Below are 14,616 nucleotides of genomic sequence, written 5' to 3' on the forward strand. Positions count from 1 at the left end.
CACGCAGTAGCTGAGAAAGGTCCAAAATACACTGCAGAGATAATCCAATTTGAGACTGCTTTAACTGCCCTGGTTCAGTGCTAGGAATCCTGGAAATTGTCATTTATTGTGGCTCACAAAACTACAGTTCCTAGAATTCCCTAGCATTGAGGCAGGGCAGTTAAAGCCATGGACAAGAGCCTGGACATACGATTCCAGCTGCCTTTCCTCTGAACAGCTTGGTTGCTAAAATTCTATTTTGTACTACAATTCCCAGCTGCTGGCTATGTAGGCTGGGGATTCTAGGAATCACAGTCCCAAACTTTTCCAAGGTATGGTCCTTAACATCTACAAAAGCTGATGCTACAATGTCTTTTGCTCAGTTAGTCTCAAAGGTGCAGTAAGATCCAGTTCCATATCCTCTCCAACAGTTGGCACTGGTAAGTTGCAAGAAACTCTGGACGTTATCAGACAAGGGAAATTGGAAGTATAATCCAATGGCAATCCAAACGCAATCATGGGGTTTAATGTTATTGCGTGATAGACTACCACACGCAATTTCGGGCAATGGAAAGTCAGTCTGAACGCAATCATGGGGTTTCACGTTATTGTGTGAGAGGTGATCACACACAATTTCGGGCAATGGCAAGCTATTTTTGGGCAATGGGAAGTCAGTTCGAACGCAATTCAAATTCACATAAATTCGCTGAACTAGTGAATTCATGTGAATGTATTCTGGCCCCACTTTCTTTTCATTTGAAATTAAGAGAATTTCCTCCTGTGTGATAAACTCTTATGATTATGTGACACCAAAATCTGCTTCATGGGATGGTCACCTCAATCTGCAGGACTGGCCCTGCTCTTCTGCCACAGATTGCTGAAGACTGGACTCTTTCTGCTATATGCTGTGCCCTGCGTGATAACATACCATTATTTATGTTAATCTTAAATTGCTACAAACCTATTTACATACACTGGGGACCTTGTTATCCGCTGGGGTTTGGTTCCAGGAGCCCCTGTGGATAACAAAACCCATGGATGCTCAAGTCTCATTAAATATAATGGCAGAGCAAAATGGATTTATACAAAATGGAAAATCAAGGTTTCCTATTTGGAATTTAGACTTTTTTTTTAATATTTTCAAGCCGTGGGTGCTTGAATCCGTGGATAAAAAAATCCATGGTTGAAGAGGACTGACTGTACCTGTGGAACAAATCCAGAAACAACCTGTATATATATCCATGTTTTCAATGTACATCACAGAATGATCTTAAAAGACATGGGAGTGCCACTGTATCTGGTAGTCCTGATGAGAAACCTGTACTTAGGGCAAGAGGCTACTGTAAGAACAGACCTTGGAGAAGATGGCTCCTTGGAATCCAGTGTGTCTCCTTCCTTTGTGAAGCCACAGGCTCCTATGTAGGTAGAGAGCACTTCATTTCTCAAGAAGTCTTCATCTTTAGCATCAGGAAAACTTTAGGTGGTAGAGCAGAGACCTTGCCATCTGAGGCTTCTGCCTCCAATGAAGGTAAAGCATTTTTTCCTAATATTGGCACTGATGGGCATGCTTGTTTCCTTGACTCTGAACAATTTCCTTGACTTTGAACATCTCCCAGTGAAGGGGGAAGGTGCCAGCCTGCAGGTAGCCCCCCCATACCATCTGAACCAAGACCAGAAAAAATAAAATGCAGGTCTAGGACTAACATCTTCAGTTTCTTGCTCCTCTTTGTCTGATGAAGAAGAAACTAGTGTGACTCTGAAAGCTTGCAGCATGTCATGGTGCATTTTGGTTGGCCCCATAAAGGTATCATTTTTTTAAAAAAAGGATATTGTGATTTTAAGCAGCAGGGGGCGCCCTTGAGTCTTGGTCTGTATGGCCAGCTTTGGGACTTTGGGAGGAGGAGGAGGAGGAGGAGGAAAAGAAAAAGAGGGGCGGGTTGGCTTGGAATTGGCTGCCAAGCCCAAGCAAGAAGCCTCTTCGGAGGGGCCAGCGGTGCATTGTGGGGAGTGGCTCTGAGTGCGAGTGCTGCGCTGCCCAGGACAGAGCTGCTGCTGCTGTTGCTGCTGCAGGTCCTTTCCCCCTTGGCTGGCCAGGTAAGGCGCTGGGATGCTCTTTGGGGCTCTCTGGGGTCCCCTTTCCTTGGAGGACTAAGCGATCTCCTCCTCCTTCTCTGGATCCTCCAGTTCTCTCTTTTCTCATCCCTTTGTAGTTTCTTCTGTCAAGTTCTAGCCCCCCCCCCTCCATCTGCCAGCCCTTCTCCTTGCAAAACCTGTCTCCCTTTCATCAGTCTTTCCTAAGACCCTCTGCTGGGCTTTTCTTGGCTTGTTCTGAGGCCGAGAGAGTGTGACTTGCCCATGATCACCCAGTGGGTTTCTGCCCTAGGGTTTGCCTGGCAAGGTTGTTTCAGAGAGGGGTTGCCCTGGCCTTCCCCTGAGGCTGAGAGAGTGTGACTTGCCCAAGGTCATTCCATGAGTTTCTAGCTTGGGTTTTCTTGGCCAGATTGGTTCAGAGGGGTTTACCATGGCTTTCCCCGAGGCTGAGAGAGTGTGGCTTGGCCCTAGTTGTTGTTATGTGTCTTCAAGTTGTATCTGACGCATGGTGACCCAAAGGTGAGACTATCATAAGTTTCTTTTGGCAAGGTTTCTTCATAAAGGGTTTGCCATTGCCTTCCCTAGATGCTGAGAGAGTGTGACCTGCCCTTGCTGTGGTTGCGTGCCTTCAAGTTGTTTCTGACTTATGGCAACCCTAAGGTGAACCTAGCATGGTTTTGTTTTATTTTTTGGCAAGGTTTGTCCAGAGGGGGTTTGCCTTTGCCATCCCAGGTAGCCTGAGCTTTGCTAGGCTTGAGCCTTAAAAGAAAGAAGCTGCTAGCCTGAGCTTTGCTAGGCTTGAGCCTGAATTGAAAGAAGGAAGCTGGTAGCCTGAGCTTTCCTAGGCTTGAGCCTGAAAAGAAAGAAGCTGATAGCCAGAGCCTTAAAAGAAAGAAGCTGATAGCCAGAGTTTTCCTGAGCTTGAGTTTTAAAGAAGCTGGTAGCCTGAGCTTTGCTAGGATTGAGCCTGAAAGAAAGGAGCTAGTAGTCTGAGCTTTCCTAGGCTTGAGCCTGAAAGAAAGAAGATGGTAGTGTGAGCTTTGATCCTGAAAGAAAGAAGCTGGTACCCTGAGCTTTCCTAGGCTTGAGCCTGAAAGAAAGGAACTAGTAGTCTGAGCTTTTCCAGGTTTAGCCTGAAAGAAGGAAGCTGGTAACCTGTAGGCTCAAGTTTGCAAAAGCTCCAGCTACCAGCTTCTTTCCTTCAGTTGGTTTCCAAGGTGCTCCAGAAGATCCCTCTGAATACTGTGGAAGGATGGGTGCGCCTGAACTCCAAATGGTCAGACTTGGAGAGAGGAAGAAAATAAATCTGGGGTGGAGAGATTTGGGGGGGGGGGGGGTAATTTTGAAAGGCTGGTTCTCTTAGGGTTCTGCTTCCCCCCCATTTCTGGGGAGCTCTGTGACACTGCTTTTCTGGGACTCTGCTTGTCCATTGCTTTGGAGTGGGTTGCTTTGGGTGAGTTCTGTTTTGTCTCCAATTGCATGTTTGGATGGGCTGGGAGGCTCTGAAGCCAGGTCCTGGGAAACAGGTGCTTGGAGAGGGTGTGGAGGGAGAAAGGTGGTGATTGTTCTTTTGAAAGAATGGGAAGGGGGGGAGTCTTGGGTGCGCCTCATCCAGCCAAACAGAGGAGCGTTGTGCCTGTGTGAGAGGACATGTTCCAGTTCGTGGGATTTGTGTTGTGTAGCTCTTAACTGACCTTCCTTAGTTACACCTGGAGAGGTGAGTTCCTTCGCTCCTGGCACTAAGGTGGAGGAAGTTTGGTCTTGTGTGTTGCTGTGTGCCTTCAAGTCGTTTCCAATGTATGGGGGCATTCTCCTTGAGTTTTCCTGGCAAAACCTGCTCAGAGGAGAATCCAAAGATATAGCCGTGTTAGTCTGTAGAATCAGTATGTAGAGAGATCTTGTCGCACCTTTGAGACCTGAAAGAAAGAAGTTGGTAGCTTTCATAGACTTCAGTCTACTTCCTCAGATGGATTGCTGAAACAGCAGACTTAAGTCTATTAAAGCTCATGCTACCAACTTCTTTCTTTCAGTTAGTCTCAAAGATACTATAAGATCTCTCTAGATACATGTTCAGAGGAGGTTTATTATTGCTAGTCCAACACCTGAACTCCGACATTAGGGTGCCCAAATGGTTGCAGAAAACGGGATGCCAGTATGCCCCCTCCCACTACCCAGATGGCTATGGGGGCTTGCTTGGATGAACCAAAGCAATGTGACTATTCTTCACCCCATATTGCTGTAGGAATGTCACCATGGGCAAATGGTGGTGAGTCCCAGTAAACCACCCCAGCCTTTCATTTTTATTGCTTTGGTTAAGCTTCTGCGACAAAGGGAACCCAATCTCAGTCCTAAGGATAGTTTGCTTGCAGGCAGACAGGTGAAGTGATTCTCAGTTTACTTCTATTTACACCATTTCCTTTCTGGAACTGAAAGTTGAGTCAGTGTGAATTTGGGGAAGGGCATACAGTGGGCCCATGGTATCTGCTGGGGTTTGGTTCACTACTAGGACCATTACCCTCCGCCTGTAGATACCAACATTTGTTGGTGCTTATGTCTCATTATATTATATACAGCAAAATTGTGACCCTTATACAAAATGGCAAAAATCAAGGTTTGCTTATTGGTTTTAAAATTATATATATTTTCAAGGCATAGATGGTTGAATCCAGGGGTGCAGAATCTGTGGATATGGAGAGCCAACTTAAATGTCCTATTTTGTTCAGGCTAGTAGGGGCTTTCCCTGGAGTTTAATTTGTGTTAGAGCTGAGTGAGTCCCGGTGTCTGTTTTCACTGCTAGAGATGAATCCTGGTGGAACATGTAAGTTGAAAGTAGGTGAAAGTGTCCCTGAGGAAGTGCAGAGTAAAATTTGCATACTGCTGGGGAATAACAGAGAGAACCCATACACAAAGACTGTGATGGAGGGCTGTTGGGTCAGAGGCTGGTGTTTCTAGTAGGCTGGAGCTCTGTCAACATAAAATAAAATAAAAAATGCTGAGTACTTTTCACTGAATAAAGTTACCAACAGGGTGTATCTGCTGTTTTCTCTGAGCAGAAATTAATGCAGCTGAGATGGACAGGAGGCAGGTTCCTTTAACATCATGATCTCATGCCTGAGGTGTGTTTGAGTTGGCGGCAGGGGATTCCTTCCCAGTTGAAGATAAAGTCAGCTCATAAGTCTGGATTGTAGCTCGGCGATAAAGCACGTACATTGGATTCAGAAAGGATTGAAATGAACCTGGATTCATTTTGCAGGTAGGGCTGGGAAAGTCCAGAACTGTAGAGAACTATTTCCTAGTGAGTGTATAGACTCAACTATCTATGGCTTGAAAATATTCCAAAAAGATATACATTCTTAAAAAGGAAACCTTGATTTTGTTATTTTAGATAAGGGACACCATTTCATTACACCTTTGTATTTAATGGGACTTGTGCATCCACAGATTTTGGTCTCCATGGGGAGGTCCTGGAACCAAGCCCAAGCGGATACCAAGGGACCACTATATTAAGCTGGATGTTGGTGGTGTTTCTCCCCGAAACTTGGAGTATGGCAGTGCTTCTCAATTATTTTCTGTCATGCCCCTCCTAGGAAGAAGAAAACATTTCGCGCCCCCCGCGCGACTGTAAATAGTATCATTTGTCTATAAAATTGTTATAAGTACACCTCTGCATAACAGAGCCTCGCACCCCCCTTTACGAAGCCTCACGCCCCCCCTGGGGGGCCCGCCCCACTATTTGAGAAGCACTGGAGTATGGGAAGATGGGCTCTTTGCATAAATCAGACAACAAACAAAGCAAAATTAAACTATATGAGATTATTCTTTCCCTCCAAAGTAAATGAGGCACCTTAGTTTGGCGCTGCTTTGGTTGGAGTCTCTGTTGAAACCTGACTTTCTTACCCTTACGTCTATTATAGCTTTATATTATTATTATTTTTTTAAAAAAAACTTTTTTTATTCAATTGGTTTACTAAATTATGCAGACATAATACCCAGACTACACACCCATCCACCCAAGGAGCAAAAAATTCAATAGAAAATACTAACAACAGTGCAGAACAAAGAAGGACGAGTAGTAGGATAGGAGCAATCTGTTGACAGCACCACGCCCACCCACCATTTGCTGAGTTTATGGAATTGCCTTGCGAGAGGAAGACATCCCCTGCTGATTTTGTCCTTCCCTCCCTCACATTCCCTTCACCCGCTGTGTCTCATGTGGTTTGGTGTGAGGATCTCCAAATGGATATGTTAAATGGTACCCAGATGGGTTTGAAAAAACAACAACAAAAAACAGTTTTTCAAAGCAGTGCGGCCAATGAGCCACAGTTGTAACAAGAGTGAGTAGGGAGGTGTGTTTCTGGCCAAGCTTGGGAAGGTAGCCGTTTCATACTACAGGTCTCAGCATTCCCTTCAGGTAGATATAGGCGGCATCTGCATTGCAGAAATAATCCAATTTGACAATGTTTTAACTGCCAGGGCTCCATGCTATGGAATCCCGGGATTTGTAGTTTGGTGTGGCCACAGAGCTTTCTGACAGAGAGAGCTAATCATCTTATAAAATTACAAATCCCAGGATCCCATAGTGTTAAGTTAAATACAGTTCAAGTGGTATCAAGCTGCATTATGTCCATGGTGCAGATGCAGCCAAAGGTGGGGGTTATTCCTGGACAGCTGCTTGCAGTACTGGTGGTGACACTGTCTCTGTGTACGACATGGGAATCCTCCCCCCCAAAAAAACCCCTCTCTGTTGTTGACTTCAAAATAGGGTTACCATTATCCAGTTCTTCATATCTGAGTTTATATTTTGCAAATTATATAAATTATGATAATTATGCATATTATGAATTTGCATTCTGATAGTGTAAGTTCAACACATTAATCCTTACACTTTAGCTATCATTGTGCTTCAACCTCAGTACAAGCTAAGAGCTCTTTTCTTCTTCTTTTTTCCTCTAGCTGGAGGAGAGGGAAGCTTCCAAGTAGCCCCAGAGAGTAAAGGGACTTACTCTCTTGAGACTGTTTGGAAGTGAACTTCCACTGTGCTGCCTAGTCCTAGGCTCAAACCGCCAACACAGACTACACAACACAAGGCCATCTCTGCTTGCCTCCTTTCCTTTTTCACTTTCTGGACCTGTTGGGGGAAAGAAGGTGGGAATGGATGAATAAGGTGGCAACCAGAGGGATGGAATGGAATGGAAGAATAAGGTGTGCAACCAAATCTTGTAGGGTGGTATGAAGCTCCCATCAGTGCCAGTCTTCTTGCACGGTTTCCACCTTCATCTCCACTGCCACGTTTTAAACTATTCATCGTCTGCGATGAAGGAGTAATCTGGGATTTTCTGCAATTTTTTAGTCCCTTCAATCTGGGATTTTTCAGGCCTTCTGGGACAAATGGCAACCCTACTTCAAAACAAATCCCAACATGCCTGGCCACCTTCAGTCACATCGCTATTTAAGTTGGGAATTGCTATTTGTTGGTTACTTTTCAAAAGGAGTGGAGTGCATTCATTTTGCACTGTGTGTGTGTGTGTGGGGTGGAGAAGAGACAGGGAGCAAAAGAGGTGTCAAACTACTTTCCTCCCCAGAGACTTGAGCCAGTGGCTTAAAGCAGGAGTGTGGGATGGGTTGGTGTTGAGGGGGTGGGATGAGGAGGAGGAGGAAGCCTGGATTTGCCAAGAACTCAGGATCACGTGGGTTTAATCCTGTGGCAGTGTTATTCTCTTCTGCTCCTCCTCCCTTCACACAGCGTGGAGGATGGGGGATTAGTGCTTGTCTCCCCTTAATGGGACTGTTTACCGTAGGCGAGCAAATAGTGCTTAATGTCTGCCTGGATTATATAACAAACACCATGCTTATCACTCAGTCTCTCTTTCCTCTTATACATTGTGTTCTGCTTGGGACTGTGGGGCACTGCCATAGATTTGGATGGATAATGATGGGAGTATGATGGGGGATTCCCTCCTAGACCTAAGTTGTCAGGGCTTATCTCATCTACAATTATTATTTACTATTATTTACATTATTTATATGCCACCTTTCTCCTGCTTTGGACCCAAGGCAGCTCACAAAAGATACTCGAAAACCAGTGTGTGTGTGTGTGTGTCGTACGCCTTCGAGTCATTTCCGACTTAAGGCAACACTAAGGTGAACCTGTCATGGGGTTTTCCTGGCAATATTTGTTCAGAGGAGGTTTGCCATTGCCTTCCCCTGAGGCTGAGAGTGTGTGACCTAATTGTATTTGGGTGCATTCAAGTCATTTCCAACTTTTGGCAACCCTAAGAGGAACCTTCCACAGGGTTTTCTTGGCAAGCTTTGTTCAGAGGTTTGCCATTGCCTTCCCCTGAGGCTGTGAGGGTGTGACATGTCCAGGGTCATCCAGTGGGTTTCACGTCTGAGCTGGGAATTGAACCCTGGTCTCCAGAGTTGTAGTTCAACACTCAAGCCACTACGCCACTCTCTCTCTCTCTCTCTCTCTCTCTGAAATATTGGTGTGATTATTTTCATTATGTTTTTAAAGTTGTCAAAACCCAGTACAACTTTAAAAACAGAATTAAAAACATTGCATCAATATAACAAGTAAAAAAATACAAAATCATTAAAACACACTAAGTTACTGATACCCGCTTAAGCCGCCAACCCCTTTCCTTTTGGCTGTGGGAATGTTTGATAGACTAAATTCTTCTGTTTATCTGTCTCTCACGCACACCCACACTCCACAAGGACTTCTGGTGGTTTGCTCCCTTTTCTGTAGTGGCCTGCAGTGATTCCCAGCCCCACTTGCTGCTGCTGCTGCTGCTCCTGTGTTATGTGTGTGAGAGAAAGAGATTATTGGAGGCCGCCCACACTTTTGGTTCTCGTGGGCATCAGTGACGCTGGGTTGGGTTCACCACAGTGTTGCTTACAGCCCAGCATAGCAACCTGTGCAAAGGCAGCAGCGCCAGGTACCTGGCAGGCAAAGCAAGAACCTGCTTTCTCACTGAAGCAGGTGTGCCCATGGTGCCTGAGGCTGGTGTAAGCCAGAAATCTGTGGCAGTGGATTGAGAGAGTACATTTCCAGCTGTGAAGAATGTTGGTAGGTATTGTTGGTGTGTGTGTCTCTGTGTGTGTGTTTTCCTGTACCTGTAGATGCCTAGTTGCTGGGCCTGCTGGACTGAGATGCATAGATATGCTGTGATATCTGTGAGGCACCTTGAGGTTTAATGGGGCAATGCCAGTGAGAGCTCTGTGCATCCTGAAGTGTAAGGAATTAGGAAGCAGAAGTGGTTTGTGGCACGGTACCAACATCCCTCCGTTGGCTGTGGTCCCTTCACGTCTACCCCACATTTTCTTTGGTGTCTCTTTTCGCTTCACGCTGTGACTTGCTTTGACGCCTGCTTTGAGTTCTCTGCATGTTTTCTTACTCCACAACTTGTTACCTTGGAAGGAGCTCAAAGCCCCATTGATTTCCTCCTGCAGCATGGGCTGCTTCCTTGCCCTGCTCAACTCCTCCATCCTCTTTCCTACCCCTTCTGGTGGATAAGGCTCAGGGGAGAGTACACATGTATAGACTGGGATGGAGGGGGGAAGAAAGATGTCAAGTTACTCCACCTGGACCTGACACTGTTGCACTTCCCCACAGATAATGGCTGGACTTTGATACTTGTGGGTTTAAGCATGCTGGTGAAGAACACCATGAGCCAGAGTCTCTCATTCTTCCTTGGACTCTTATCAGAGGTGGCTCTTTCCCTGCCCCCTACCCTGAGCCAGACAAAGGGGGCATTCACCAGCCCCAAGACTGTCATGGCTCTCCCCACGCCTGCTTCCCGCTGTGGGGGAGGCTGTGCTGGGTGTCCGCCAAGGAACTGCAATTTCTTGATGATCCTGACACCTTCTCAGCCTCTGCTTCTACCCGTTGAGGGGGTCTCAGTTGACTTCAAGGCCCAGGAGTGCTGCAAAGGACAGAGAAGGATGGATGAGTTTTGGATGAGATTTTGCTTAAGAGCAGGGGTACACCAACACCTTGTTCTTAATCTTACAGGGAAGGAAAGATAGATGGGGCCAAATATGCTGGATCCCAGGTTCTTGGGAGAGGCTTAGATGAAGCAACATCTTAAACTCTTCTTGATCCCTTGGTTTCTGTATTTTTTGTTTGTTGTTGTTGTTAACCACCCTCGAGTCAATCCCAAGTTGTGGCAACCCTGTAGATGAAACATCTCCAACTCCCTATCCCCCACTGTTCTGCTCTGATCCTGCAAACCCGACCTCCTTAATAAAGTCCAACCATCTAGCATGCAGTATTCCTCTCTTTCTGTGTCCCTCTACCTTTCTTAGCATTATTATTCCAGTGTGTTGTTCCTTCTCATGATGTGTCCGAAGTATGACAACCACAGCTTTATCATCTTGGCTTCCAGGGAGATTTTGGGCTTGATCTGTTCAATGAACCATTTGTTTGTGTTCTTGGCTGTCCGTGGTATCCTCAGCACTCTTCTCCAGCATCATATCTCAAATGAGTTGATTTTCTTCCTATCCTTTTTCTTCACTGTCCAGCTCTCACACCTATACATGGTGATGGGGAATATACAGTACTGGTTTATACAATTTTAATTTTTGTACTCAGTTGTATATCTTGGAACACACTCCCTTGGAAAGTGGTGGAGTCTCCATCTTTGAAGGTTTTTAAACAGAGGCTAGTTGGCCATGTGTTGGAGGCACTTTGATTGTGTGTTCCTGCATGGTAGGGGGTTGGACTGGATGGCCCTTGAGGTCTCTTCCAACTCTTTGATTCTATGATTCTATTATTCTTTACTAGTTCTAGTATTTTTGTACACATATTTACATACATACACAATCTGTTTACTTCCACCTCCTCCACTCTTAGCCTCTCCCTTACCCTACTTCTCTCCATCCCTCCACCTCGCCGGCTACAGCATTAATCTTGCACCCACTCCCATATGGGAAATGTTGTGCCTATCCCTGCTTGTGCCAAATGCCCCAGATTCTGCAGCTTCCTGAAGCCTGCAAATAAGGATAGATGGGGCTTGAATGGAATTACTAGTGCTATATAATAGTGGGCATTGAGCGGATGTAATTGCCTGGAGATCCAGGGAAGGGGGCTACTTCTAGGGATTGAGGGTGGAAGAGAGGTGTTAGCATGGATTAGCAGGACAGCGGCAGACTGGCACTGAGTGCAGTCACCCACCAAGCCAATGGAAGCCTTAGTGTGTAGTCAGCTCAGAAGCCAGCAAGAGATTTTGCTCAGCCAGGCCTGTTCCTTCTCATGTTCCTGAAAAGCTTGGAAAAGTTACTCTTTTAGATTCCCCAAACTCCCAAATCACATCAGTTATAGCCCAAAACAGTAATATATGCAAGCTGGATTCTAGAAGTAGCCATGAGAAAACTGCATGGTGATAGCAGGGTAAGAAATGAAGAGATCTTTCCACACTGTAGGATTATAGCACAATGATTCTACTTTAATTGCCATGGCTGCATCCTGAAGAGTGCTGGGGATGGCAGTTTTATCTGAGGCACTGTTGTTTGTTGTTGTTGTGTGCCTTCAAGTTGTTTCTGACTTATGGCAACTTACAGGGTTTTCTTGGCATGTTTCTTCAGAGCAGGTTTGCCTTTGCCATCCTCTGAGGCTGAGAGAATGTGACTTGCTTAAGGTCACCCATGGGTTTACATGGCCGAGCTGGGATTTGAACCCTAGTCTCCAGAGTCATAGTCCAGTATTCAGACCACAACACAACACTGGCTCCAGAGGCACTACCTCTCTCCAAACTGTAAATCCCAGGATACTATAGAATGTTATCCTGGCAGTCAATGTGGAATCATAATAATATAATTCTGTAATGCAAAAGTGCTCCCAGTCTTTGGAACCCAGCTCACTGGGAAATTCTTTGCCACCTCTGCCAAAAGGAACAGGAACTCACTTCAGTAGATCTTATGACAGAGAATTTCACCATAGATTGGGACCTTTGTATGCACTGGGGCGATGCTTCACAGACACGCACCCTTCACTGCAATAACCTTAAGCACTCTATTTTTGTGACTGAAATGGTGCAACCAGGAGGAACGCTGGACCACCCACACAAATGGTCTGCAAAGTTTAGAAAGCAAATTCCAAATTTGGAAATGAGTTTGTAAATACTTTTTTTTTGCACTTTGCCTTGTTTTTGCTTTTCTTAAAATGCCTTGGGCTGGCTTTGTGCTGCAAAACCCAGATCCAGAGTTTAAAACCCCACCACCACCCATTAGGTCCCAGTAAACCAGGCACAACCACACCCCACATCTCCCTGTCCTTCTCTTTTTCTTTCTCAATTAATCAATAACCCCATGCAAACAAATGACAAGGGATCCTTCTGTTCCTCACCCAAGGGCAAGACACAAGTCCTGACCTGTCCATTTCTCTTGCTCTGTGGGTCCCTACACCCCTTGGATCAGCTGATAGTCCGGCTTGCAATAGATGCCTTCTTTCTCCTTACTCTTGCCAGTGGCCTTCATTCTTTACCCTCAGCCTCCTTCTCTTCCCTCCACCCCGTTTTCATTTTCACTGGGGTGCCAGGGTCATGTGTCTAAATGCTATGAGAGCTCTATTGCTTTCGGGATAATGGACCCCTTTAGCCCCGTGTGGCTCTGTGATGGCACAGCCGAGATGGAAACAGTGGGGGCTTTGATGGGAGGGGGAAAGCTTATCACAGCAGCCATTGATACAGCCTTGAATTGCCATCTAACCCCGGCCCCCCTCCATATCAACTCACACGCTGCCTTATCTCTTTCTTCTAGGGATGCCCGTGGAGTTCTGCTGCTGCTGCTGCCTAACATTACCATGTGGGAGCTGAAAGGTCCTCGCCGTGGCCAAGGGGTAAGTGCAAGGAGGTGACAGGGGCTTGAGACCAAAATGGAATTTACCATGGAGACAAGAGCCTGCTGGAAGCTGGAACTCCTGGCCCTGAATCCGATTATTAGTCCCAATTAAAGGACACCCACTGAATCAATGAAACTATGGGCTTACCCAGTTACCACTTATCAGTAAAAGTATTCTAGTTTGGACTCTGGATGCATCTGTACTGTAGAGGTAATGCATTTTGGCACCACTTGTAAGTTCTGTAGCTGTGGAATCCTGCAATTTGTAGATTTACAAGGTACAATGGGCCCTTGGTATCCACTGAGATTCAGCTTCAGGAACCCCATGGATACCAAAATTCGTAGATGCTCATGCCTCATTAAATACAATGGTGTAGTAAAATGGTGTCCCTTATATAAAATTGCAAAATCAAGGCTTGCTTTTGGGAATATATATATATATTATTTTCAAACTGTGGGTGCTTGAATCCATGGATGAAGAATCCGTGGATAAGGAGGTCTGTATTTAGTCTTGTCGGCCAAAGAGCACTGGTGCCTCACAAAGCTACAGATCGCAGGCTCACTTTGTAGGAAGGAGTGATGGGTGTTAAAGTGGTGTCAAACTGCATTATTTATACAGTGTAGATCACTGGTTCCCAGACTTTGTGTCTCCAGATGTTTGAGCTTTCAGCTTCCAGAATTCCTGACTGTTGGGCAAGCTGGCTGGGGCTTCTGGGACCTGAAGTCCAAAAAGATTCAAGTTCAAGAACCCCTTGTGTAAATATACCCTAATGAGTAGAATTTAAGCCCTACTTCTCTAAAGGAAAAGGTAGGATATGTATGCTATGTAGTAAAGTTGGTACCGGAAAGACCAAGTTTTGTTGGGGTGACATCTTTTTTCTAGCAGATGCTAGATGTTGGCAAACATTGGCATTACATAAAACTACAGCATACATTTTGGTAACATTCTGAGATGTTACCATATACAACTGGCCCTCCGTATCCACAGATATTTATCCATGGATTCAACAATCCACAGCTTGAATACACACATACACGCACTCCAAAATCAAACCTTGATTTTGCCATTTTATATAAAGGACACCATTTTACTATGCTATTGCATTTAATCAGACTTGAGCATCCACAGATTTTGGTATCCGAGGGGGGATCCTGGAACCAAACTCTAGCAGATTCCAAGGGCCCACTCTGTGTATATGTATGATTCTGAATCTGGTTAACTACTTATCATTTCCATTATGCAGATAACACAACTCCTCAGACTTTGCGACCCCCTTAACTATTTTTTGTCTTGCCTAATGAAGAGATTTGGACAATTCAAAAGCTTGCACAAGTTGAGGGCCTTTTGCTTAGCTTAATCAATCTATGACACTAACAAGGATGTTGGATTCCCTGACCCTCTTTATGATGGCTAATTCTTCCTTAGGTTGCTTCCATGCTAAGCAAGTATAGTCAGCCCTCCATATCCACAGATTCTTGATCCACGGATTCAAGCATCCATGGCTTCAAAATACTAAAAACATATAAATTCTAAAAAGCAAACATTGATTTTACCATTTTATATAAGGGATATCATTTTGATATGTCATTGTATTTAATGGGACTTGAGAATCCATGGAGTTTGGTATACATAGGGGTGTGTGTCCTGGAATCAAACCCTAGTTGATATCAAGGGCCCGCTGTACACGCAAATATTCTAAAGATCTG

At 45.2% G+C, this 14,616-nt stretch overlaps 1 protein-coding gene across 1 annotated transcript in view; it reads left to right on the top strand.

The window, feature by feature from the left end:
* Positions 1–1,958: 1,958 nt before the first annotated feature.
* Positions 1,959–14,616, top strand: part of LOC121920508 (plexin-B3-like) — a 149,555-nt gene continuing 136,897 nt past the window's right edge. The window contains exons 1-3 of the mRNA XM_042447646.1: positions 1,959–2,073; positions 5,124–5,323; positions 12,829–12,907. Coding sequence (XP_042303580.1) covers positions 5,301–5,323; positions 12,829–12,907 — 102 coding nt within the window. The 5' untranslated portion in view covers positions 1,959–2,073; positions 5,124–5,300. The remainder of the gene's footprint in view (positions 2,074–5,123; positions 5,324–12,828; positions 12,908–14,616) is intronic.

The sequence above is a fragment of the Sceloporus undulatus genome, chromosome 2, assembly GCF_019175285.1.
Source record: "Sceloporus undulatus isolate JIND9_A2432 ecotype Alabama chromosome 2, SceUnd_v1.1, whole genome shotgun sequence".
In the NCBI taxonomy this organism is placed as follows: Eukaryota; Metazoa; Chordata; class Lepidosauria; order Squamata; family Phrynosomatidae; genus Sceloporus; species Sceloporus undulatus.